We start from the raw sequence: 23,304 nt of genomic DNA on the forward strand, positions 1-23,304 counted from the left end.
CTTAGAATTGTTGGGTTTTATGCTCTGCTTTTGAGGAATTTAAAGCTTTTCTCTTAGATAGATATTATATCCTTCCTATCCTTCAGGATGATGATTTAACCTATTCTGTACTGTCTGATAGCAAAATGACATTTTCCTACTTTTCTTTAACACCCACTTTACTATTGTCTCATAGTCACTTTTAATTAAGGCTGGATTGTTGTTCATTGATAGTATTATAGTGTCACAGCAAAGGTAATGGAGCCAATGGTTGGTATCGTAGGAGCTGAACTCAGGGCTTTGTGATTCCAAATTTCCTATGTATGTATGTATGTATGTACTTTGTGTGTGTGTGTGTGTGTGAGAGAGAGGGGGGGAATTTTTTCTTCTTGAGATAAGGCTTTACTATGTAGTCTAGGATGGCCTCAAACTTGAGGTCCTTCTACCTCTTCCTTCTGAGTGTTGGGATTTTTAAGCCCGTGTCACCAGGCCTAGATCAGAAAGTCATTCTTTTTTTTTTTTCTTCCAGAAAGTCATTCTTTATCAAATGTTATTATCATTTGCTTTTATTTTTTTGAAAAGGTGATGCAATCCATGGTAAAACAACAACAACAACAACTCAGTGAGGGCTGGGAAGGTGGCTCAGTGGTAGAGTGCTTGCCTTGCTTGCATGAGGCCCTGGATTCGATTCCTCAACACCACATAAGCAGAATGAAAAAAAAAGCCGGAAGTGGCGCTGTGGCTCAAGTGGTAGAGTGCTAGCCTTGAGCTGAAGAGCTGAGGGACAGCGCCCAGGCCCAGAGTTCAGGCCCTACGATTGGACCCCCCCAAAAAAACAAAAAAAGCAAAAAAACTTAGTGATCTAGAAGATTATGCAGTGAAAAATGTTTCCCACCCCATTCCCAGTCCATCTTTAAAAGCAAATCCCTACTTTCCATGACATATAACTCTCCAGATGACTCTGTGCTAGTATAAACACCAGTATCCCTTGTATTCCTCTCAAGGTTTTCATACTGCTTCCCAAGAATTCAGGAGGGTTATTTCCCTGCATTGTTCACCGGAAGGAAGGGCTCATCTTCGCAAAACTACCTAACACAGGTAGCCTTTGGCTTCACTGTTTTGCCATTGATTTCTGATGAGCAATATTCTCTTCCTTCCAAATGAGCCCTTTTCTGGTTTTTAACATGAGTATTCCATGTATGCATTTTAGAATTCTGCCTATAGGATAGCATCACCTCAATGACTGATGTACCTTGTGTGTTTCCTCCTTTATTTTGAGCTTTTTTTTTTTTGTTGTTGTTGCTAAAGGTCTGCTTATCTTGGAGGTCTCATCATTTGAGCAAGTGTTTGGCCATCTTATGTTTACTAAACTATTTAGAGAAGGATGAAGATGGACTTCCCTGCTAGGCTTGGTTTGACCTTGAAATGCGTCACCCTGTCAGACAGGACACTCAGTTCCGGGCAGGAAGAAGTGAGAAGCTAAATCCACTGGGGGTACCAGGATGGAGGAGGGGAATCAGGAATCACTGGGAGGATATTACAGTAGTGATGGGAGAAATTCAACTTGCAGGACCCAGAACCTGTGGGTACCACTTGCTGGACTAACAAGGAGATAGAGCCAGTACCTCTTATGGACTTAATGGAATATGCAGGGAATATTTATGTGTCTCTTGGGGACCATTCTGGTTTTAGGAGGTAAGTTATTTAAGAGGAGAAGATATGCTCAAAAGAGCTAAATTCTTATGAATTAGGATTATAGGATTTTCCCCCTGTCGTCTAAATTTAAACACTATGTTCAGAGATGTTTAAAATATATATTCTCCTTTATTCCACTATAAATGGATATAGCTCATGCTAGAGATAGTTGCAATATCAAGAAATAAAAATAAATAAGTATAGAAGTCTGAGCAAAAGTAGGGAAATAAAGTCTGAGTTAAAAGTGAAATCAAACCAAGTACCAGTGGCTCACACCTGTAATCTTAGCGGCTCAGGAGGTTGAGATCTGAGGATCTCAGTTGGAAGCTGGCCTGGGCAGAAAAGTCTGTCGATTGCATTTAGACACTGAAACAGCCAGAGGTAGAGCTGCGGCTCAAGTGGTAGAGCGTTAGACTTGAGTAAAAATGCTCAGGGACAGAGTATAGGCCCTGAGGTCAAGCCCCAGCGTTGGCACCAAAAATAAATAAATAAATAAAGTAATGAAGTTAGGCACTGGTGGCTCAGGCCTGTAATCCTGGCTACTCGGGAATCTGAGGATCAAGGTTCAAAACCAGCCAGGGCAGATAAAACAGAGACTTTTACCTCCAATTAACTAGCAAAAATCTGGAAGTAGAAGTGTGACTTAAGTGGTAGGGCACCAGTCTTGAGCAGAAAAAACAACCTAAAAGTGCAAGATGCTAAGTTTAAAACCCAGTAACAGCTCCCCCCCCCAAAAAAAAATGTGAAATCAATGGAGTTCTTATCATGTTGCTAGAGGTAGAATGATTTGGGGTTATCCCTTCAAGAAAAAGTCAATAACGGTTTGTTCAGGAAAGACTCCATTTTCTGAATAGTGAGGTTCAGGGAATTTCACCATTGGAATTCTCATCTGTGAGCTGCCCTGATGTGGTGGGCCCTGAATTTCCATACCTCCCAGCAGAAGCCAGTGGTGCAGTGTCAGATTACAGTTTTGGTAGGTCAATTCTGTATGTGTCTGCCACAACTGAGGCTTGAACTCAGCACCTCATATTCTTGGTTGGCAGTTTTGCTCCCAGCTGGCACTCTACCACTTGAGCCACATCTCTACTTCTAGCTTTTTAATTGGAGATAAGAAACTCTTATGTCTTGTATCTTAGGGGGACTTCCAGGTTTAATCCTCAGATCTCAGCTTCCTGAGTAGGTAGGACTAAAGGCATAAGCCACTGGAGGGTAAATCTGTACTGGGGAGTTTGAACTCAAGTCTTCGTGCTTGCTTGCCAGGCACTTTACCACTGACCTACATTCCAGCTGGTAAATCAGTTCTAAACAAGGTAATCTTCCCAGCAGAAGGTAGGAAAATGGGGAATAGGTTTGTTAGAGAGTCCATAAATTGGAGTCCTCTACCCTTAAATTCTCACTTCACAAATAAGCAAATGCAGAAATGATTTGGCCAATGGTTCAAAATTATATTAAACATCTGGGCCTCTGTTCAGCAGCCAACTTTCTAATCAATTCTATGAAGTGTGCTGATTGCATTTACACTCATTTTCTGAGGGTGGAGGTGGGGTAGAACTGAAGGGGAATGGCTGGCGGGAGTCACGGAGACGAAAGCCTGGGGACAGAGTAGGGGGACCAGGTGGTTCATGACAGAGAGTTTGGAAACAATTCTCTGCTGTGTCTCACTTCACAGGAAATAAACTTGGCCCGGTCTGCTCATATCTGGTGGAGGAACATTCAGTTCTAGTACTGGCAGTTTGGGATTTAAGTTGACCTTTCCTGTCCTTGAAAATTCTCCCTTATAAAGGATATATGCAAAGAATGGATAGCCCCATGTTGCACTTAGCAAGGGGCGACACAACTTTCAGTGGAGGCAAATTTGTCCTTTCTCCAGCCCCGTCAGAGGCTGCTGGGAGAAAGGAGGGCAGGAGTGGTCAATTGGCCAAATGCCTGCCAACTCTGGATGTCGGTAGTAAGAGAGGGCATGTAGAGCTTGGGTCTTACATTTGAGGGATAGTAGAAGCCTGACCTTCTAGTAAAAACAACTCCAAAGCTGGGTGCCGGTGGCTCATGCCTGTAATCCTAGCTACTCAGGAGGATGAGATCTGAGGATCACGGTTCAAAGCCAGCCCAGGCAGGGAAGTCCTTAAGACTCTTATTTCCAATTAATCACTAGAAAACCAGAAGTGGCGCCATGGCTCAACTGGTAGAGCACTAGCCTTGAGCTGAAGAGCACAGGGACAGTACCAAAGCCCAGAGTTCAAGACCCAGGACTGACCAAACAAACAAACAACAACAACAAAAACTCTGAGTTCCTCTTCCATGTGGGGGAAGTAACTAAAAGGAAGACAAGATATGTCATTGCTTATGAGATAAAGGGGACTGAATATAGCTCTTGACCAAGAAAGGAGCAAGGATAAAAAAAGGTCCCTCCCAACAATTGGAAACAGCTTTATTGAAGAATAATAGACACAGATGAGCTACAGATATTTTAAGTTATGGTTTAAATGCAGTGACACGTGTATAAACTGTGAAGTCATCATCAGACGCAAAGTAACAAATATGTCCATCATCCCCAAAGATTTGGCTTCTTCCCAGCCTGGTTACCCACAGCTCTCTTGGCTGGCTACTGTGGCTTTTCTAAAGTAGCTCTCTTCTCCACTTCAGTTTCTCAAAGATTCCTTTTAATCAACTCTTGAGATTCAATCACCTTCCATGATTGTCCTGCAGGAACGTACAGAAAACTCACTGCCCGCCTGCCCATTGGCCACTTGCCACTGTTCATTTTCTGTGTGCTTCGCTTTTCACGCCCACATGTTCACCTCTAATGACATCTGTAGCTTCTTATTTCCTGGCTCTTTCCATCCTACGTCATTTTCATAGCATTGCATTTGTCAGTTAAAAAGCTGGGAGCTGGAATGAAGTCGAAAATGTCTCTGGTTTCATAGTATTGACTGTCCGCCAGGTTCAAGGCACAGTCCTGATTCACTGCATCACTATACAGTGTGTATCGACGTGCCTTGTGCTTATGACACTGTGCTTGGCTGTTAAGTCATGTTCTACTGTGATATGCAGCTCTGTTACCTATATTGTCTGTATCCTACATTGATGGTTCAACATATAGGAATTTTATTAGGCTTGGCTTGCTCTCCCTTTCCTTTTTCTCTTTCCTCCCACCCTCTCTCCTTCCCTTCCTTTTTTGCTCTTTTCCTTGTTTCCTTCTTTCCTTCTTGTTTTTGAAATAATGTCTTGCTTTTGTAGCCCAGGCTGCCTCAGCTTCCCGAGAGCCATGATTATAGACATCTATCACCATGCCTGGGCTTTTCTTTTCTTTATAAATAATGTCATTTCTTCATGACTCATTGGATGCTCTGAGGCACATCAATCCTTAGGTTTCCTCACAGTGGCATATTGCATGGAGTTGTACATCAGGGCTAAGAAATGATCTCACATGGAAGGTTCTTGTTATTCACTCATTTGGTTGATGAAATAGACATTAAACATCAAATAAGGACAGCCAGGCATTGTTCTCTGTTTTAGGTCTATCATAGAGAACTCAGTAATGTCCTTCTCATTATGGGCTTTGTGCTTCAGTGCAGAAAGGCAATAAACACTAGACCCAAATCAGAAAATCTTTTATGGTTTTAATCTTAATGTTTGTCTGAACAAGAGTAACTGGCGCTCAATGGGACACATATTAATTAGAAGCAGGGCCAAGAGGACAAATCCATTTAGCTTGGTTTGCGTTTTTTTTTTTTTTTGAAAAAATATTTTTGAAGACGATAAATTTTCCCCTCAATGCTTTTTAATGAATGTCAGGATTTTAAAAAAAAAATGAGAGAGAATTTATAGAAGAGAAATTAACTACAGTTCTTAAAATAGCTCTTTGTTGCTGAAAGCCTTGTTCTGCTGTCTACCTTTAGAAAACGACAAAAGAAAGCCAAAAAGTGACTTGTGCCGCCTGTGCCACGAAAGAGAATATTCCCTGATGCCACCCAAAATAGGTTGTTTCTTTAAAAAAAATATATACAGGGATTTTTTTTTCTATTTTTCTTAGTGACGTTTACCAATGAGCAAAAGAGCTTAATATATGGCTTCTCATTGTTATTAGTGAATGTGGTGGGTATATGGTAATGAGGGAAGCTGATTTCATAATATTATATCAAAAATATAAATATAGGTACTCATTAACATAATTTTCAGACAGAATAATCTTGACTTTTAAAGACTCTCCATTTAACTCAATCACCAAGAGCTTTCTTTATGGCTTGTATTATGTTAGGCATTCTCTTTTGGAGACTTGTGTTCAGTCCATTTCATTATATATTTTCTCATTAAGTTTTGTATACCAGCCTGGCGCAAGTGACTCACGCCTGTAATCCTAGCTACCTGGGAGGCTGAGATCTGAGGATCGCAGTTCAAAGCCAGCCTGGGCAGGAAAGTCTGTGGGATTCTTATCTCCAGTTAATTATAGAAAAAGCTACAAGTGGTGCTATGGCTCAAATGGTAGAGTGCTCAGGCCTAGAGTTCAAGCCCCAGGACTGCCCCCTGCCCTCCCAAATATATATGTATAGTATACCTATTATGTACCTGGCACTGTATTATATGGTGGAGTACCACGTGTACCTACATCAGTGTAGATTCAAGCCTTTTCAATATGATTTGAATTTCAGTGACCTATTCCTCTTTTCCCCTTTTTCCTTCTCTTCCTTTTCCCTCTCTCTTTTTCTTCCTCCCTCCTCCCTTCTTTCCTTCATCTTTCTTCCCTTCCTCCTTCCTCCCTCCCTCCCTCCTGGATTGTACTCTATCACTGAGCTACAGACCCAACCCCAATACCTTTTGTAAGATAGTGCGTGCACACACACATACACCATTCACATTTTATCAGGATCAAAAAAGAAACATCTGTAAGACAAAGGGACAGAAGAATTAGCCCCTAAGATAGATGTGGTCTTCAGCCTAGTAGGTTTTAGACATGACCAAGTTTTTAAGCAATTAAAATGTGGCATACAGATTTTAAGTAGTTTTCTATTTTCCTATTCTCATGTTTTTACTTAGAAGTGTACTGAGCTGGGCATGGTCACACATGCCTGTAAATCCTAGCCTTTAGGAGGCTGAGGTTGGGGAATCAAGAGTTTGAGGCCAACCTGGGCTACATCATGAGACTGTCTCAAAAAGAAAAGGAGAGAGCCGGAGCTGGGGGCTCATGCCTGTAATCCTAGCTACCCAGGAGGCTGAGATCTGAGGATCGTGGTTCAAAGCCAGTCCAGGCAGGAAAAGTCTGTGAGACTCTTATCTCTAATAAACCACCAGAAAATCAGTAGTGGTGCTGTGGCTCACGTAGTAGAGCGCTAGCCTTGAACTGAAGAGCTGAAGGATAGCACCCAGGCCCAGAGTTCAAGCCCACCACTGCCAAAACAAACAACAACAGGGGCTGGGAAGATGGCTCAGTGGTAGAGCGCTTGCCTTGCATGCCTGAGGCCCTGGGTTCGATTCCTCAGCACCACATAAGCAAAAAGAAAAAAGCCGGAGTGGCGCTGTGGCTCAAGTGGTAGAGTGCTAGCCTTGAGCTGAAGAGCTGAGGGACAGTGCCCAGGCCCAGAGTTCAGGCCCCACGACCGGACCCAAAAAAAAAAAAAAAAAACAACAACAAAAGCCAGCTCACAGGCAGTGTTGACAACTGGTAGTCTATAGAACATGCTTGGTGCACTGAAGTTCTGTGTGATTTCTTTGGATCTCACTGCTGTTTCGCTGAGTTTCTCTTCAGCTATGCCTAATCTGCTATTTAATATCGTTGCTGAGTCCCCCTCCCAGCCCCCACCCCCATCCACCCCTTGCGTAGCTAGGATTACAGGCCTGAGCCACTGGCGCCCAGACATTTGCTGAGGTTTAAACTTTAAGTTCAGTCACAATATTTTTTATCTCTGAAAGTTTTTTTTCTTTTTTTTTTTTTTCAAATGTGTTTAGTTCTTTTTCAAAGTGTCTTATTGTTGGATTAAAATTTCTGCTAATAGGCTAAAATTAAGTTTGTATTATGGTGTATTTTAGGTTGCTGTTTTTTTTTAAAATTAATTAATTAATTTATTGAGATGGGATCTTGCTCTGTTACTCAGGTTGATCTCTTGGGCTCCAGTGATCTTCCTGCTGGGACTACAGGAATACATCCATGCTCCTTACTTAAATTTTGTATGTATGTATGTATGTGTACACACACACACACACACACAGAGTTTTTGGAGAGCTGACTCTCCCATTTCTTTTTTTTTTTGGCTGGTCCTGGGGCTTGAACTCAGGGCCTGGGCACTGTCCCTCAGCCTCTTTGTACTCTACCATTGAGCCACATTGCACTTCTGGTTTTTTATTTTGAGTAGTTTATTGGTGCTAAGAATCTCATGGGGAGTTTTCTGCCCAGGCTGGCTTTGAACTTCAATCCTCAGATCTCAGTCTCCTGAGTGGGTAGGATTACAAGTGTGAGCCACCTGCACCTGATTTCCCATTTCTTATACTGTACTCCTTCATGGTTCTAACCTTGGGTATTTTATTTTTCCGTGATCAGTGTAGTTTTTATTTTTATATTGTGAAATAATTTCTGGTAGGAATTTATATGTGTATTTATATGAGGGTGGGGAGAGAAGAGGGAGAGGAGGAGAAAGGGGAGAGATAAGAGAGAAGGGAGAGAGGGGAGAGAAGGGAGAGGGACTTTATGTGTCCTGGGTTGTGAAGGTATTTGTGGCTATCCTTCACTCATGGCTGCGGATGTACTAAGGGCTCAGTGATCCTAAGCCAGGATCCTTGTTAATGTCCCAATTGTGCTTCCTACGGTAAATGTTGGCACCTATCCAAGGTTACAGCTTTTTATTGGCTGCTGTATCGCTTTCCCACTAAAGGGCCATGGACAAGAGTGAGCATCTCCTCACTTGGTAGAGAGTAGATGTTTTCTAGTTCTTTCACTTCTCTTTAAGATATATTTTTTTCCCCTTGCATACAGGTGGCCCTCAGAGGCCTTCCTTTTCAGAGTTTCCTGTTGTACTTCACTTGTTTAGCTTTTTATTTTTTTTTATTTTTGGGTCCGGTTGTGGGGCCTGAACTCTGGGCCTGGGCACTGTCCCTCAGCTCTTCAGCTCAAGGCTAGCACTCTACTGCTTGAGCCACAGCACCACTTCTGGCTTTTTTCTTTTTGCTTATGTGGTGCTGAGGAATCGAACCCAGGGCCTCAGGCATGCAAGGCAAGCACTCTACCACTGAGTCACCTTCCCAGCCCAACTTGTTTAGCTTTACATCTGCTCCTTGACTACCTGACTTGTTACCCGTTGCTCTGCCCTCCCCCTCCCTCTCCTGTTTATTTATATATATATTTTTTAATATATTTTACTTTTGGCAGTGCTAGGGTTTTTGAACTTAGAGCCTTGGGTTTGCTAGGTTGGAAGGATCTTGGTGAGCCACACCTCCTAGCTCTGTTTTTCACTGGTTATTTTTAGGAGGATCTTGATTCCTGCCCAGGCAGGCACCTGAGCCTTCATTCACCTACTTTTAGACTCTCTGTCCTTGCTGTGACTAGAATCACAGATGAGGACCACCTGTTCAGCTTCCTTTCTATTCTTTAATTAAATTATTATTATTATTTATGTGGTCCTGAGGAATTGAACCCAGGGCTTCATGCATGCTAGGCAAGCACTCTACCACTGAGACACCTTCCTAGCCTCAGCCTCCTTTCTATGGAAATCTCACAGATTTAACCTCTCTGGGCTAGCTTGGGACCTGAGTCCTCCACTGCTTCCCAGGTAGCTTGGGATGACAGATACTTGCCACTGCTCCCAGCTGAGGGATGAGAAAGGGGTCTTTTGAACTTTGTTGCCCAGACTGGTCTTGAACCTCCCATTCTCAGTCTCCCAAGCAGCTAGGATTACAGATGTGAGTCAGCCAGATGGTGTATTTCACATTGACTTCTCCTCCCTCTTAACTCGAAAGTGATCTTGAGCGTGATGGAGTTTTATAGATGAATCTCATTTTATAGTTACAGAAATTCAAATCATAATTATTTCAGTGAACGTGGCTCCTACCCCTCTATTAATCATATTCCTCACTTAGAAATGAAATTCTATTTTAGTCGCTAAAAGATAAATTAGTATATAGTGGAAAGGGAATTAAACTTCTGCTTGGAATTAAATGATACGATAGGATTAACATAAACATTCACCTTGATGGGTCTGTGCTTCTCAAAGAAAGAACATTCACTATAGATTCTGCTGTATCTCAATAGGTTCTGATTACTACAAGATCTGCCATAATTATGTACCTTATGTGAGCAATAATTGTAATGATAATAATAATGACAATAGAGGTAATTTTTATGGGGTGTTTACTCATGCTAAGAACTGTGTTTATATAGATTATTTCCTTCCAACAGCCTGTTTATGTGTGTATGCTTGCACGCCTGTACTGGGGCTTGAACTCAAGATCTTCCACCTGCTTGTTCTTTTGTTGTTGTTGTTGTTGTTATTGTTTTTTGTTTTTTTTGCTCAAGCCTAGTACTCTACTACTTGAGCCATGTCTCTAGTTCTGGCTTTATGTTAGTTAATTGGATATAAGAACCTCTTGGATTTGTCTGCCTGGACTGGTTTTGAACCTGTATCCGCAAATTTCAGCCTCCTGAGTAGCTAGGATTATAGGCAGGAGCTACCAGCACCTGGCTCCAACAGCCTCTTGAGGTAGTTGTTTTCACATAGTACCCAAGGCTTAGAGAGGTTAAGTGTCTTTCCCAGGGTTACACAGCTGACAAGTGTCAGAGGTTGGATTGGAACTGAGATCCAGCTCATGTGTTTCCATCTTAGCATAGTCTGAAAATCTCTCTCCAACATTTTATGTTTTTATCTTTATTTGGGGTTAGGAAAAATTCTCTTTTGTTGTTGTTTTTTTTTTTTTTTTTTGGTCGGTCGTGGGGCTTGAATTCTGGGCCTGGGTGTTATCCTTCAGCTCTTCAGCTCAAGGCTAGCACTCTACCACTTGAGCCACAGCACCAGTTCTGGTTTTCTGGTGGTTTATTAGAGATAAGAGTCTCACAAACTTTTCCTGCCCGCACTGGCTTTGAACTACGATCCTCAGATCTCAGCCTCCTGGGTAGCTAGGATTACAGACGTGAGCTACCAGTGCCCAGCTTGTATTTTTGTTTTGTTTTGTTGTGAGGCTAGAACTTCAGGCCTGGGAGCTGTTCCTGAGCTTTTCGGCTCGATGTCAGCACTCTACCACTGAACCATAGTCCACTTCCAGTTTTCTGGTGGAGATAAGAATCTCTTGGGCTTTCCTGCCTGGGCTGGCTTTGAACCACAGTTCTCAGATCTCAACCTCCTGAGTAGCTAGGATTATGGGTGTGAGCCACTAGCGCTGGCTTCTTTTTGATTCTTATAAATTTTAATTTGCATTTACTTTTTTTTAAAGAAGGAATTGAGTAATTGCAATTATATTGGATTTGAGCCTACATTGTAGGTAGACATGGGATGTGAGCTAAATTTTCTCTCCATCAGCTAATTTCAAATATTAACAGGTAGATTCTGACACTCACAGAGAAGATTTACATTCCCTTGAGAGAGCTTGGGGGTGTTAAATAATTTTCTAGGAGTGCACACTGTACATCGTTGCTCTTCCTGCATTTCCCACCTTAGCTCAGTGTACCTGGAGCTCTGAGAATATTCTCTGTACTTCCCAGAGGCAGGCCGATTTCTGGCTTCCTCTCTCCTCTGCGTCCCTCCATGGCTCCTTATTTCTCAGCGCTGCCCTCTGAGGGTGGTTGTCATGAGGAAAGCTTTGGAAACAGCCAGTTTCTTTAGCATGTAAGCAGAGCACAGCTCATATCTAGCACGCAAGCTTTGTCCAGAAAACGAAGAGTTAAAAAAGAAGAAGAAAAAAAAAGTCTGGGCCATGAAGGGCTGTGACAACTGTCCTTAGGGGGAGCTCTAGCGAGCCCTGGCGGACAGTGACTCATGCTGCTCTGCCACTCAGATCGGCATTGGTCCCTGCCACGCAGCGGCCAGGTGGGTTTACAGCCAGAGCACGCAGCAGCAGCAGCAGCAGCAGCAGCAGCAACAGCACCCCCCCTCAAGTGGGGAGCATGCAGCCTGCACTGCGGGGAATGTGATGCCCGCTGGCCAACTTCCCCTGGCTCAGCCCACCACGGACGCCCCAGCTTGCAGCCATGGCAACGCTTGTGGCCAGAGACACTCCTGGGAGCCCCTGGCGATGGGCAGCATTCTGGTGACGGATGGATCAGTGTCCGCCTCCTAGACCAAGAGAGCTTAGTAGGTCGGCAGAAAACGGAGAGGATGTGATGCCATAAGGAGGTAGGAACCCCGCTGCAGATGTTTGTGCGTGCGACCCACTGTCTGCGCACGGGGTGCTGGAGATCAAAGGGAGGAACTTTATTTGGCTGGCACTTCATTATGCTGATGAAACTGCAGTGGATTTGATGACATGAATGTGTTAGGGAGGAGGGAGAATGAATTAAAAACAAACAAACAAAAAGTGGTTAATAAGATCTGAGTAAGCTCATCTAGAAATGAATGAATCAGACTGCAGTGGTACCCTCGCATGAGTTCCAGAACCTCCCAGATCCTTCCATTCCCGTTAGTCCACCAACACTGTAGCCATTCCACCTCAGTTCAGCGCTGAGCACTAACTATTAATAATTTAGATCTGTCTGGAAGAGAGGGACTAAATAGGTTTAGGTTCATCTGGCATGCTGGTACTGACCTGCTGATGCTCTGGAAATAATTAGGAAGAAAAGCAGAAGTCACAGACTTGCCCAAGTGCTTTCTTCGGACCAAGTGACCTGTCTGAGTTTATCCTTTGCTTCCCCCCCCATCCCCATCCTGGGCGGGGGGGAGCTCAGGCTGTCTGCGGGTTGGTGGCCATGTTGGCAGGGAAGGGGTTAATCTCTTGTTGCTGTCGGAGCTGAGGCTGGGTCTGCCTCTGTGAGGAGCTAGATTGAAAGCAGGCGCTGCAGTGCTGTCGCTGGCACCCGAGGAGTAAGACGCTTTTTTCTTCTCTCCCGCAACAGTGTGGAATCCATCTGAATTCTCCTCTCTCCCCCCTTCTTGTTTTTTTTTTTTTCTCTTTAACCAGCTCCTCCCCCCTTCGTTCCCACCCTCAAGTCTGATGATGACACCTCCAATTTTGATGAACCAGAGAAGAATTCGTGGGTTTCGTCCACTCCGTGCCAGTTGAGCCCCCCGGGTTTCTCTGGTGAAGAACTGCCGTTTGTGGGGTTTTCGTACAGCAAGGCACTGGGGATTCTTGGTAGATCTGAGTAAGTGAAAATTTGACTTTCGGAGGGACCTGCATTGATGCATTGCCATACAGTGCCAAAGGTGGTGGTGGGGGGGGGAGGGTTGGGGGAGTGCCACAGAGGGAAGAGCTGATCTGCATTTGGAAAGCAGTCTATCTACCTGTTTGGGATTGAGGGAGGGATGCTAGGTGGTTAATCTTCTCATCTTGCAGCATGTAAGGTAACCTGTGCCTCTTCATGCCCCATCCTCATTGCCAATTGGGCACTTTGGGTTAGTTTTTCCGTCTTTAGTGCTCTTCAGAGGAAAGGAGAGACTGGGAGATTCCTAGCGGTACAAATCCTCGGTCAAAGAGGAACAGTGCAGGAGTTAAACAGAATTGCCCATCTCTGTGTCCATCCGTGCATCTGTCTATCTCAAGTGGGTGGATGGTTGCTATCTTGACGCTGTTGGAAGCCTTCTAACCCCCCTCCCGTCTCATAAGCTAAAGGGTTTCCTGAGGGGTTTAACTGAGCTGCAAGTGGCTGAAGCCGAGCTCTAACAGAGAAACGATGCTCGGCTCTTCTCCAAGTATGCTGTGAGATCAGAGAGCTGGGAGCTGGGAGGAGAGCTCGGGCAGCCAGAGAAAGCTCTGTTCCTGTGAGCTAGGAGTGTGATGTCGTTGTGTCACTGATTCACAGACCCCCAGCTTCACAGAGGGGGCCTAACCCACCCCCTACCAGGAAACTGGAAAATGGACATGGAACTTATCACTGCAAGCCTCTTGACCTAGAAGGTCTTCCCTCCATTCTTCTTAAAGCTATTGAAACATGCATTAACACAGTGCTTGAATTAGAGGGTCTTGGCTTGCAGCCTTCCTGGAATTTCTGTGAAACGCAGTAGCCTCTGGATGGAGGAGCTCGGTGACATTCTGTTTTTGGAGAGCAAGTTTTCCCAGGAGGGTTTTGCACCAGCTCTGCTGTTCCCCAGATACCCTGGCTCCTTCCCTCCAATGCTCTCGGGGGCAAGGTTGGGTAATTAATTAATGAGGAGAAGAGCAGAATTTGGTTTTCTCCTTGGCAGCATTCATCACCTATTTGTTGTGTATGTTAGCTTAGATGATCGATTTGGAGGGATGTCATCCTGGTTCCTAGATGATTGTCTGTCTCCCCATGGGGTGCAATTTTTAACAGTAGGTTCCTGAAAAGATCTCAAGATCATTAATGAGGAATCAGGCAATGGCTATGAGATAAGGTTGTGGGCTGTGATTGAATTCAAGCGAGGTTTTTTTGTATTGAAAGATGCTGAGGTGGTCTTTCTTCCCCTTGCTCAAGGTCTGGGTTTAAAATTCAGATGGATTTTGGTGGTGTTTAGATGTGCCTTTCTGGTTGATTTGCTCCATCACCCAAAGCAGCCTGGGTGATGGTAGGAGAAGCAGCGATCTAACTAGCTGTTGAATGTGCCGTCAGATGGATTTGTGTTGGCCCAGCAGGGCTGGGAGGTTTTACATAGGCATCAAGGAGCAGGGCAGGAGTGGAGGCCTGGAGGTGAAGGATGTGAGGTTAGTGGGCAGTGTAACCTTGACATGCACAGGACACTGAAGGTCACAAATAGGATTGGAGGATGTGTGTGTGTGTGTGTGTGTGTGTTACGGAGGAGTTGTAGTTCTGGTTAGTGGTGGGCTGGCTGGGTCAGAATGTAGGGTGTTAATCAGTGATCTGAAAACCCAAGGAGGACACGGGGGAGTCAGATTGCAGGGGCAAAGGAAGAATGATGTTGAGCATCAGAGGCTATGCAATTAATCTGGAGCAGTGTGTGATTAATTGCTTATTTATTTTTTTTCAGGAAGACTCTAATTGCATCTTTCTGCTTCTCACAGAAAGCTGAGTTAAGGGATACTCTCTGACAGGGGCATCTTAAGATGAAGGCCCAGGCCCTGGATAAATATTGGTTGATTTAATTTCCTCACCATTCCTTTTCCTCCTCCAGAATGTGTTTATATTGCGTACTGTATCTGAAGGTTTTGCAATTTCACCTGCGGTGGTTCAAAATATCTCTAGAGCATCAAACAAGCTTCTGTGCTTTCCCCAACAAAATGTTTAATAAGAGTCTCATTAAAAAAAAAATCCATCCATATGAAACAAAACCACGTATTTGTTATTTGGAAATGGCATTAGAGTATTCCTATCTTTGGGAATGTGGTAATGTCTTTTCCGTGGCTTGGAATCAGGAAGATTTTTTTCCCCCTGCTTCTTCTATTTTCTTATGTGACATTGTCATGGGACTTGGTTATTCTGGCCAGGACAGATATGTAGGCGAAACCTACTGCATCATTTTAGAAATTCACCCCACCTGTTGGATATAGGTGACCCTGGGCATATTAGATTATGACTAATTGGGAAGCCAGTAATATAGATGCAGTGATGAAATCACTTAGCAGCTCCTGCAATTTTATGGATATATAGTTAGAGAATTAATTTGCAGGAGGAGGCTTCTGCTCTTAGTGCCGCCTTTGCCCTCCAGCTACCTCCTGCTTAAGTTCTCCCACCCTCCCTGGTTTCAGCATCACAGGTTTTTATTTACACATGTTGGTTTACCTAAGCTGTTACTCACTCTTCCCACCATTGAGGAAACTGCAAATTCTGCTCCGTTGTGCTGAGGAAATTGACCCCGGATTGTTCCCAGTGAACTGAATAAAACACGTGGCCTTGGAGCTGAATGAGCCAGGGATTTTCATGGAGACTCTTGGCTGTGAAACTGACTGTGGTTGCACCTTGCTTCTCAGGATTCCCTCCCTCTTTCCCTCCCTCCTTCCCATCCATCCATCCATCTATCTTGTGGGAGACCCTAAACTATGTTAAAGCCCAGCACTGCATACATCATTATTTTAGGTTTAGCAAGAATCTTGATCTCAGCACTATAGTGGCTTACATGTAGCAGGCTGTTCCTTGCTACTTGAGTTGGGGAGTACCAGAGAGAATGTCAAGAACCAAGTTTGGGGTCATTGGACAGGACTATGGTACATTTAGTTTTGGATGGTCTGGGGTCTCTTTTCCTTTTTAACCAGTAGTGACCCAAACCATATCCCCAAGTTTTGACTGCCAGGGTGTTCCCCTGAGCCTCTGTTCATGGGAACTTACAATAGTAGGGTAGTAACAGATATCTGTGTATGAGGTTTAAAAATAAACTGGATCCCAGCCTTCTTCCCTTCCCTGTCAGCATGGGGTACATGTCTTTGGGTCCTTCCTCCTATTTTGAGACACTGCCTCATTTAAGCTTTCGCTGAAACAGTGCATTTCTACAAAGCCTCCTGGATCATCCCTACAAAGTAAAAACCCGCTGGATGCGTGCTTTGTGCTACTTCTGCACTGGCTAGGTCTCTGCTTTTGGAGAAGTTGGAAATGTTGGAGGAACAATGTGATTTTGATGAACTTGGATCTGTGGGCTCAGGGGAGGGTCTCAAGAAGCTTATTTTAAGAAGGGGACCCTGTCTTCCTTTGACTCTGGGTGTTTTCCTTCCCTTTTGGATGTGTAGTGATGGAACCAGCCATTCAGACCTGGTGGAGGAATGAAGTATGGCTGCTACCATGGCTTGCCTAAATTTTTCGATGGCTAGCTGTTGGTGCATTGGTTTCCTCATGTGCAGAATGCGGGAACATCGATGTCTTTTTATGAATGCAGTGTACTGAAATCATGTGGGAAAGCCTCACTCAATGTTCACTGACCTCACTGGTACACTGGTCTGGATCCATGAAATATTCTTTCTATGCTTCCAAGAGGGCAATGAAAAGGATCTACCAGTAATCAAGTAGTTCAGAGTCATGCCAACCCCCAAAACCCAGCTTCCACGGTCTTGGGGATTTTCTCCTAAAAGTGCTTAAATGTCCCAGACGAACCAGGTACCAGTGGCTAGAAGGTGGTCATCAAGAAGGAGTAGATGGAGAGACAGAATAATGAGGTTCTCTCCTAGCATGGGCACCTCCCTCTCTGGTAGGCTGTATCTAGACAGATTTGTGGAAACATTCAGAGAACACAGAGCAGATGCCCCTGCTGTAGAACCAGCATGGCACGCATTGGGCATTCGAGTCAACCAAAGGCACTTCATGAATTCCGCCAGGCCACATGAGTTCCCTTCCTGCTGAAGGGCAGTGGTGATTTTTCCTGTAATGTCCATCTATTCCCTCATGGAGATTGGGATCCCAAGGCCAGGGCTGGACCTAGTTGGCTTAGCTCTTTGTAAAACAAATGGATTTGGGTCAGTGGAGAGAAAGATGGAGATCATTTCACATGGACAGAGTCTTAACAACTTACTCCTTCTTAACAGGTTACCAGTTCTCTACCAGGCTTTATTCCAAGCACCTTACACAGATTAACGCACTAACTACAGAACTGTCCCAAAGGAAGGTACCATTGGTCTCACTTTACATGTGAGGGAAATTGAGACCTGGAGTGATTTTATTTATTTATATTATGTGTTTGTTTGTAGCAGCTAGTCCCAAATGATGCAGTTTTGAGTGGTTCAGCCAGGTCTTGAGCCCAGGCAGTGTTCCCATCTTGTCAGAAATGGAGGTCACTGTGGGGAGCCAAGGTGGATGCAGGTAGGATGAGCGGGCCAGGCGGGTCTAAATGCTGAGCTTTGTTTATATCTCTGTGGGTTTATTGAGTAGCTAGACTGAACAGTTCTTGGTGTTCTCTGATTTTTTTCTTCTCATTTAGAGACTCTTACCTGGGGTGTGCGCACGCACACGTATGTGTGCGGTATGCATGCATGCATGCCTATGTCTTCTTTCCTTGAGAGCTTTTTTTTTGGCCAGTCTCAGGGCTTTAACTTAGGGCCTGGGCACTGTCCCTGAGCTTCTGCACAAGGCTCGTACTCAACCATTTGAGCCACAGCACCACTTCCACCTTTTTCTGTTTATGTGGTACTGAAGAATTGAACCCAGGGCTTCACACATGTTAGGCAGGCACTCTACCACTAAGCCACATTCCTAGCCCTCCTTGAGAGTTCTTATTTGCTAGAGTAGAAGCTCAGTCAGGCCAGGAAACTACACTGACCATATTCTCCACCATTTTGTTAGGCTAAGTAAACACTTGGTGAACTGATAAAAATTTCTTTTTGTTTTTTAATTTTTTTTTTTTTTGTTGAGGATATGTTCTCAAACCTCTGATCCTCCTGCCTTAGCCTCCCAAGTGCTGGGATTACAGGCATATACCACCATGCCTTGCCAAAACAATTTTTTTTTTTTTTTTTTGTCGGTAGTGGGGCTTGAACTCTGGGCTTGAGCACCGTCCCTCAGCTCTTCAGCTCAAGGCTAGCACTCTACCACTTGAGGCACAGTGCCACTTCTGGTTTTCTGGTGGTTTATTGGAGATAAGAGTCTCACAGCCTTTCCTGGCTGGGCTGGCTTTGAACCGTGATGCTCAGATCTCAGCCTCCTGTATAGCTAGGATTACAGGAGTGAGCCACCGATGCCCAGTGCCAAAACACTTTTTATGGCTTTCTTGATGATGACTGTAATCCTCATCTCCTTAAATCTTCATTTTGCACTTCCAGATGCCTTCTATGGTTTATTCTTGTGGATGATGGCCTCAATTCTCCCTTCAGTCCTACTTCCTTTTTATTGAAATAGTACTTGGGGCATTTTCCCTTACTAATTGCTTTCCTTCCACATTTCGCCAAAGGCTCTTTGACATTGTGCTTTCTACCCAGCTCCCTACTGCAAACAATCCCATCTGTGATTTGATTTAAAAAAAAAATAATCAGCAACAATGACAGCATCTTCTCCGCTCCTCAAAGGCATATATCTACTGTAACTCCCAATAAGTTAACAAATCATAACTAGCTTCTGCCCATGGCGACTGCCCTCGAGTGTCTGGTGGTGTTTCTCCTTCCCTGTTATTTGGATCATGTTTAGTGACTTGTCTCTGGGGTGTCGGTTTGGGTTCTCTTCTCTTCTGGTTCGTTCAATTTCTTCTTTCTCCCAGTCAAGCACATCTTGTTCTCCTTGTCTTATCTGTTCTCTATTTAGAATGTGCGTGCCTGCCTGGCAGCCCTGGCAGGACCATTCTACCGCCTTCTCACTTGCCTTTAAAGATACCTTTAGGAAATGGAATGCAAACCATCCTATCTCAGTTCTTCAAAGATTAGGCTCCAGAGGATTCGGCAAGCCTATGTTTTGTTGGCCTACACACGCTCATTTGCATGGTTGCCTTGGATCCCTTAAGAAGACAGTCATGGACTCAACAGTGCTACGTGGTCCCAAGTGCAGCACAGGGCTGGCAACTCCTCCTTCGCCTAAGTAAATTCCTCTGCATTCTGTCGGCTTTACTTGCTTTTTCCATCTCCTGGCCCCTCTGGGACAAACTTCCCGAAGGAATAATGTCCATCATGGCCTCTTTTCTCATGCCTGTGATGCTTCAGAAATGACTGTGTGAGAAGACGTTCCATTGCACTCAACCAGGCTAGTGATCTCCACCTAGCCACGTGCTATTATTTCCTGCTGTTCTTCTGGATGGACAGCTCGCTCTCTATTTCTGTCTCTCTCTGTCTCTGTCTCTCTGTTCCTGTCTAGATTATGGGTACTTGGTTTTATGCCCACCTCTCTGACTGCCACGCTTTTGAGGTTACCTTCTCTTTAAATGTATGTACTCTCATTGACTCTCGACTTTACCCTCTTCTAGCTTTCTTCCCAATCATGTTTAAGGAATTACCCCTTTCGCTGACCCTTCTAGACAAGGAAACAGGGTCATCCTCAACTCCCCCTGCTCCCCTGCAGCCCATCATTAGGCAAGACCTCCTGGTTGTATCTCTGATGGCACTTGCGTTCGTGCCCACTGTTTTGTCCTCACTGTCACCCATAATGGACTTTGGCTTGGATTGTTGCAGTCGCCTCCTAAGTCCTCTGCCTCTGGTTTTCCTGGCTGTAATCCATTCTCCACAGAGGGTGGATGTCTTCCAAAGCAAGGATTGGATGATGTAATCGGCCTGCTGAGGCCTTCAGCAGCGTCCTAGTGTGCACAGAATTAATGACCTCTTTCGAACTTGACATTCAAGCCCAATGCGCCAGACCCCTCTCCAGCCTTTTCACTTGTACTCAACTTCTTGTCCCTTGTGTCTGGCCAAATTGCCCAAGGTTCATTGAGGACAAGACCATGTCTTTCTTCTTTTGCTGCCAATAGGGCTTTGCCCTGGCAGGTCTAACACCTGTCAAATTGAATTAGACTACAGTGGCTAGGGATTATGGCAATCCCCTCTGCACAACTTAGATACAGTTAATAATGAATGGGGGGCCATCATCTGCTGAGAACTTCTGGTGTATGTGTAGATCTGGTTGTTCAGGCCTTCACACGCATTGCCCAGTCAAGTCCTTACTGTCTCAATGTAGTCCTCTGAGGTGGTTAGTAGCGTCCTCATTTCGGAGATGAGAACACTGAGACTCGAGGACTTGGGCCGATAATCTCATTGCCCAGAGAATTCTGTACCTCCCTCTTACCTTTCCTCTAAATTGTCATGATTTTGCTGGGTTGTGCAGAATCAATACCCTTGTTTACTAATGAAAGTGAAAGAGGCCACTTCTCCAGAGAAGTCAGTCCCTATTTATCCCAAGTGTTTAGCAAGCATTCTCTTTTCATCCAGCAACACTCATCATTTTATGATCACGAAGCTTGGTTACCTCTGAAGTTCACACAGCTTGCATATGCCAAAGGATGGCCTACATTTTTAACTTCTAGATTTAGGGCTAATAAAAGTGTCCTGTACTTTTTTGCTGGGGGGAGGTGTTGGTAAGGGTGGGAAAGGGGTGGGGGAGACAAGATGCAGCCCTCTGATAGCAAAGTTCAGGAGTTGGGATCACATAGGCCTGGGTTCCCATCTGGGTGTCATCTTGCCAGTTGTATGGATGAGGTATTTCACTTTAAGCTTCAAGTCCCTCATCTGTGATGGGAGAATGGAATAGTGCCTACATGATCCGTTTCCCACGGAGACATGTGGAGCACTTAGCTTAGCTCTTGTAGTAGAGCAGGTGTTCATGTCGCTTATTGTTATTCAGGTGTGAGGATGGGGCTGGGGGTGCTTTCAGCTTTCCTTTCTTCCTCTTTTTCTACTTGGTAAAGACATCTCACTGGTTTCTGCCCATTCAGAGAATCTGGCTCCACACGGGGTGCCTGACAGATGTCCTAATATCTTCATCCAGTGTTTTACTGTGAATGGAGTCTGCAGCACATTGGTTAGATCTGCCTTTTCCAGAAAACACTCTGGAGGCTTCTGGCAGGATCCAGGTCTGGTGGCAACTCTTGCAGTACCCAGCATAGATGCTATACACTTCCAGCTTCCTCTGGGTGATTGAGAGCCCGGCTCTCCCTCCCCCCCCTTCCCCCTGTGAGAGAGTATACATGTCATTGTGACGTTGCTTCCCAGAACTATGTATGTCTTCTGCAGTTGAAGGGGTGCCAGCATTGCAACATGACTCAATTGGGATTCCTCTCTTCTGTGACCTTTAACCTCCAGCTACTTGGGCCATCGCAGGCTGGTACATCACTCATTCACTCACTTCACTTGGTCACTCATTCAACATAGCCATTGTTCTAGGGCCTGTCTCCGAACAGAAAATGAGGTCCTTGACCTCAAGAAGGTCAGTGTCTTGGGGTATGGGGGGGTGAAGGGCCAAAACAAACTATACATGATATGGATTCAGATGGTGACCAGACTGAAGAAATCAGAACTGCCCTGGACCCTGTGTCTGGTGGCCACTTAGGTGCCCAGGGAGGACCTTCCTGAACAGAGCCCTGGGTATTTGTTTAGGAGGATAGGGTTACTTTCTAAGGTGACATAGCTGAGTGCCTAATAGGTGGCATGTAAGTCCACCCCCAGCACCTAAAAGGGGCTAAGTGCCATTGTAGAAGTCATGACAGACAAAAATCCCTGCCTCTGTGGAGCTTCTATCCCAATGGAGCAGCTGTACCTTCATTCATTTGTTCAGTCTGATAGCCTGCTGGGTGCCTAGAACTTTCTAGGCAACTGAGGATATACCATTGAACACTGAGGCAAAAAAAAAAAAAAATCTGCCTAGAGTGTGTTCTCCCAAGATAACAATATGGAGCTGTTCTCAAAGACAGCTGGAAAGGGTAGTCCAGGAAGAGGGAAAAGGGCAAAGGCCTGGACGCCAGGACTGATCTGTTGTGCCCAGTCAACAGAAGCCCATTTGAGCAGCTGCAGCTTTTAGAATCCGTGGTGAGGTCAGCAGAGCTGGACTTGGCTTGCATTACACTGAGCAAGACCCCATGGGAGGATTTTGAGGGAGTACATAGATGATTGTTACCCTTTTAAAGAGGGTCCCTCTGACCATTGCTGGAAGGTGGGTTTATAGATAGACAGGACAGGAGTTAGATCTAAGGAGCTAAGTGAGTTTGTTTGCCGGCATCTAAGCAAGAGGTGGAAATTTGTCCATGAAATTAGCAATGGCTTAAAATCTGGGAGTTGTATTAAAGAACTCACATGAATGGATATACTTTTATTAATAGTGTGATTTTTGATAAATGATCTTTGAGGGACATATTAATCATTCTAAAGCAAATGCCCAAATTTGTCTGGAGACATGCTACTGCTGGTCGTGTGTGTCAGTGTATGAGTATGCAGTTTGTGTATTTATAGCATTGTGTGTGTGTGTGTGTGTGTGTGTGTGTGTGTGTGTGTGTGTGTTATGGGTGTGGCCCCACAACTAGACAGAGTGAAACTCGGTAGGAGATCAGCACTTTTGATACATATTTCCAAGTGCTCACAATGCTGAGTATTTTATAATGGATTTATAAAGTGAGTTCACAAATTTCAGAATGCACAATCTTAAAAGCCAGTGAGTGTATTTTTAGAAGCAGAATGCTGATGGTACCCTCCCCAACCCATCCACCACATTGCATTTTTGTGGCTGTCTGTATTTTTAGTGCCATTGACCACAATTGAGGTGAGACCTTCAGCTGAGCTGATTTTGATTTTTCTCACATTAGCATCTTAGCATCCTCTCTTGGCTATCTCAAAAATGCCTGTGGCTTGCGATCTGTGATTCGGTGGCATATTAAACAGGCATAGGGCTCTCTTCATAGGGGAATGGACATATGATCCTAATCATTAGGGTGGACATTAGATCTTAGCCTGTGTTCCTGTTAGGATGGGAGTCCACACTATATTCTCTTTTGATAGGAAGTATTCTGGTAATAGCTTTTATCCAGGGATTTTCTTGAGTTATACAGATTATTTATAGGCCTATTTTATATTTATAAAACTGCATTTTATCTTTTTTTTATCCTTCTAAATGTAGAGGTTTCATGTAAAGCAATTTTTAAGTCCTGTCTAATACACTGGAAGCAAACGTATTCTTTCTGTTGCCCTGATACTGCCTTCCCTTGT

General features: G+C 44.4%; 1 protein-coding gene across 1 annotated transcript in view; it reads left to right on the forward strand.

Moving 5' to 3' along the window:
* The window catches only part of Cit (citron rho-interacting serine/threonine kinase), a 165,823-nt gene that overhangs the window by 51,270 nt on the left and 91,249 nt on the right, over positions 1-23,304 (forward strand). Inside the window, exon 11 of the mRNA XM_013014323.1 lies at positions 12,766-12,949. Coding sequence (XP_012869777.1) covers positions 12,766-12,949 — 184 coding nt within the window. The remainder of the gene's footprint in view (positions 1-12,765; positions 12,950-23,304) is intronic.

Source organism: Dipodomys ordii, unplaced genomic scaffold, assembly GCF_000151885.1.
Source record: "Dipodomys ordii isolate 6190 unplaced genomic scaffold, Dord_2.0 Scaffold23, whole genome shotgun sequence".
Lineage (NCBI taxonomy): Eukaryota > Metazoa > Chordata > Mammalia > Rodentia > Heteromyidae > Dipodomys > Dipodomys ordii.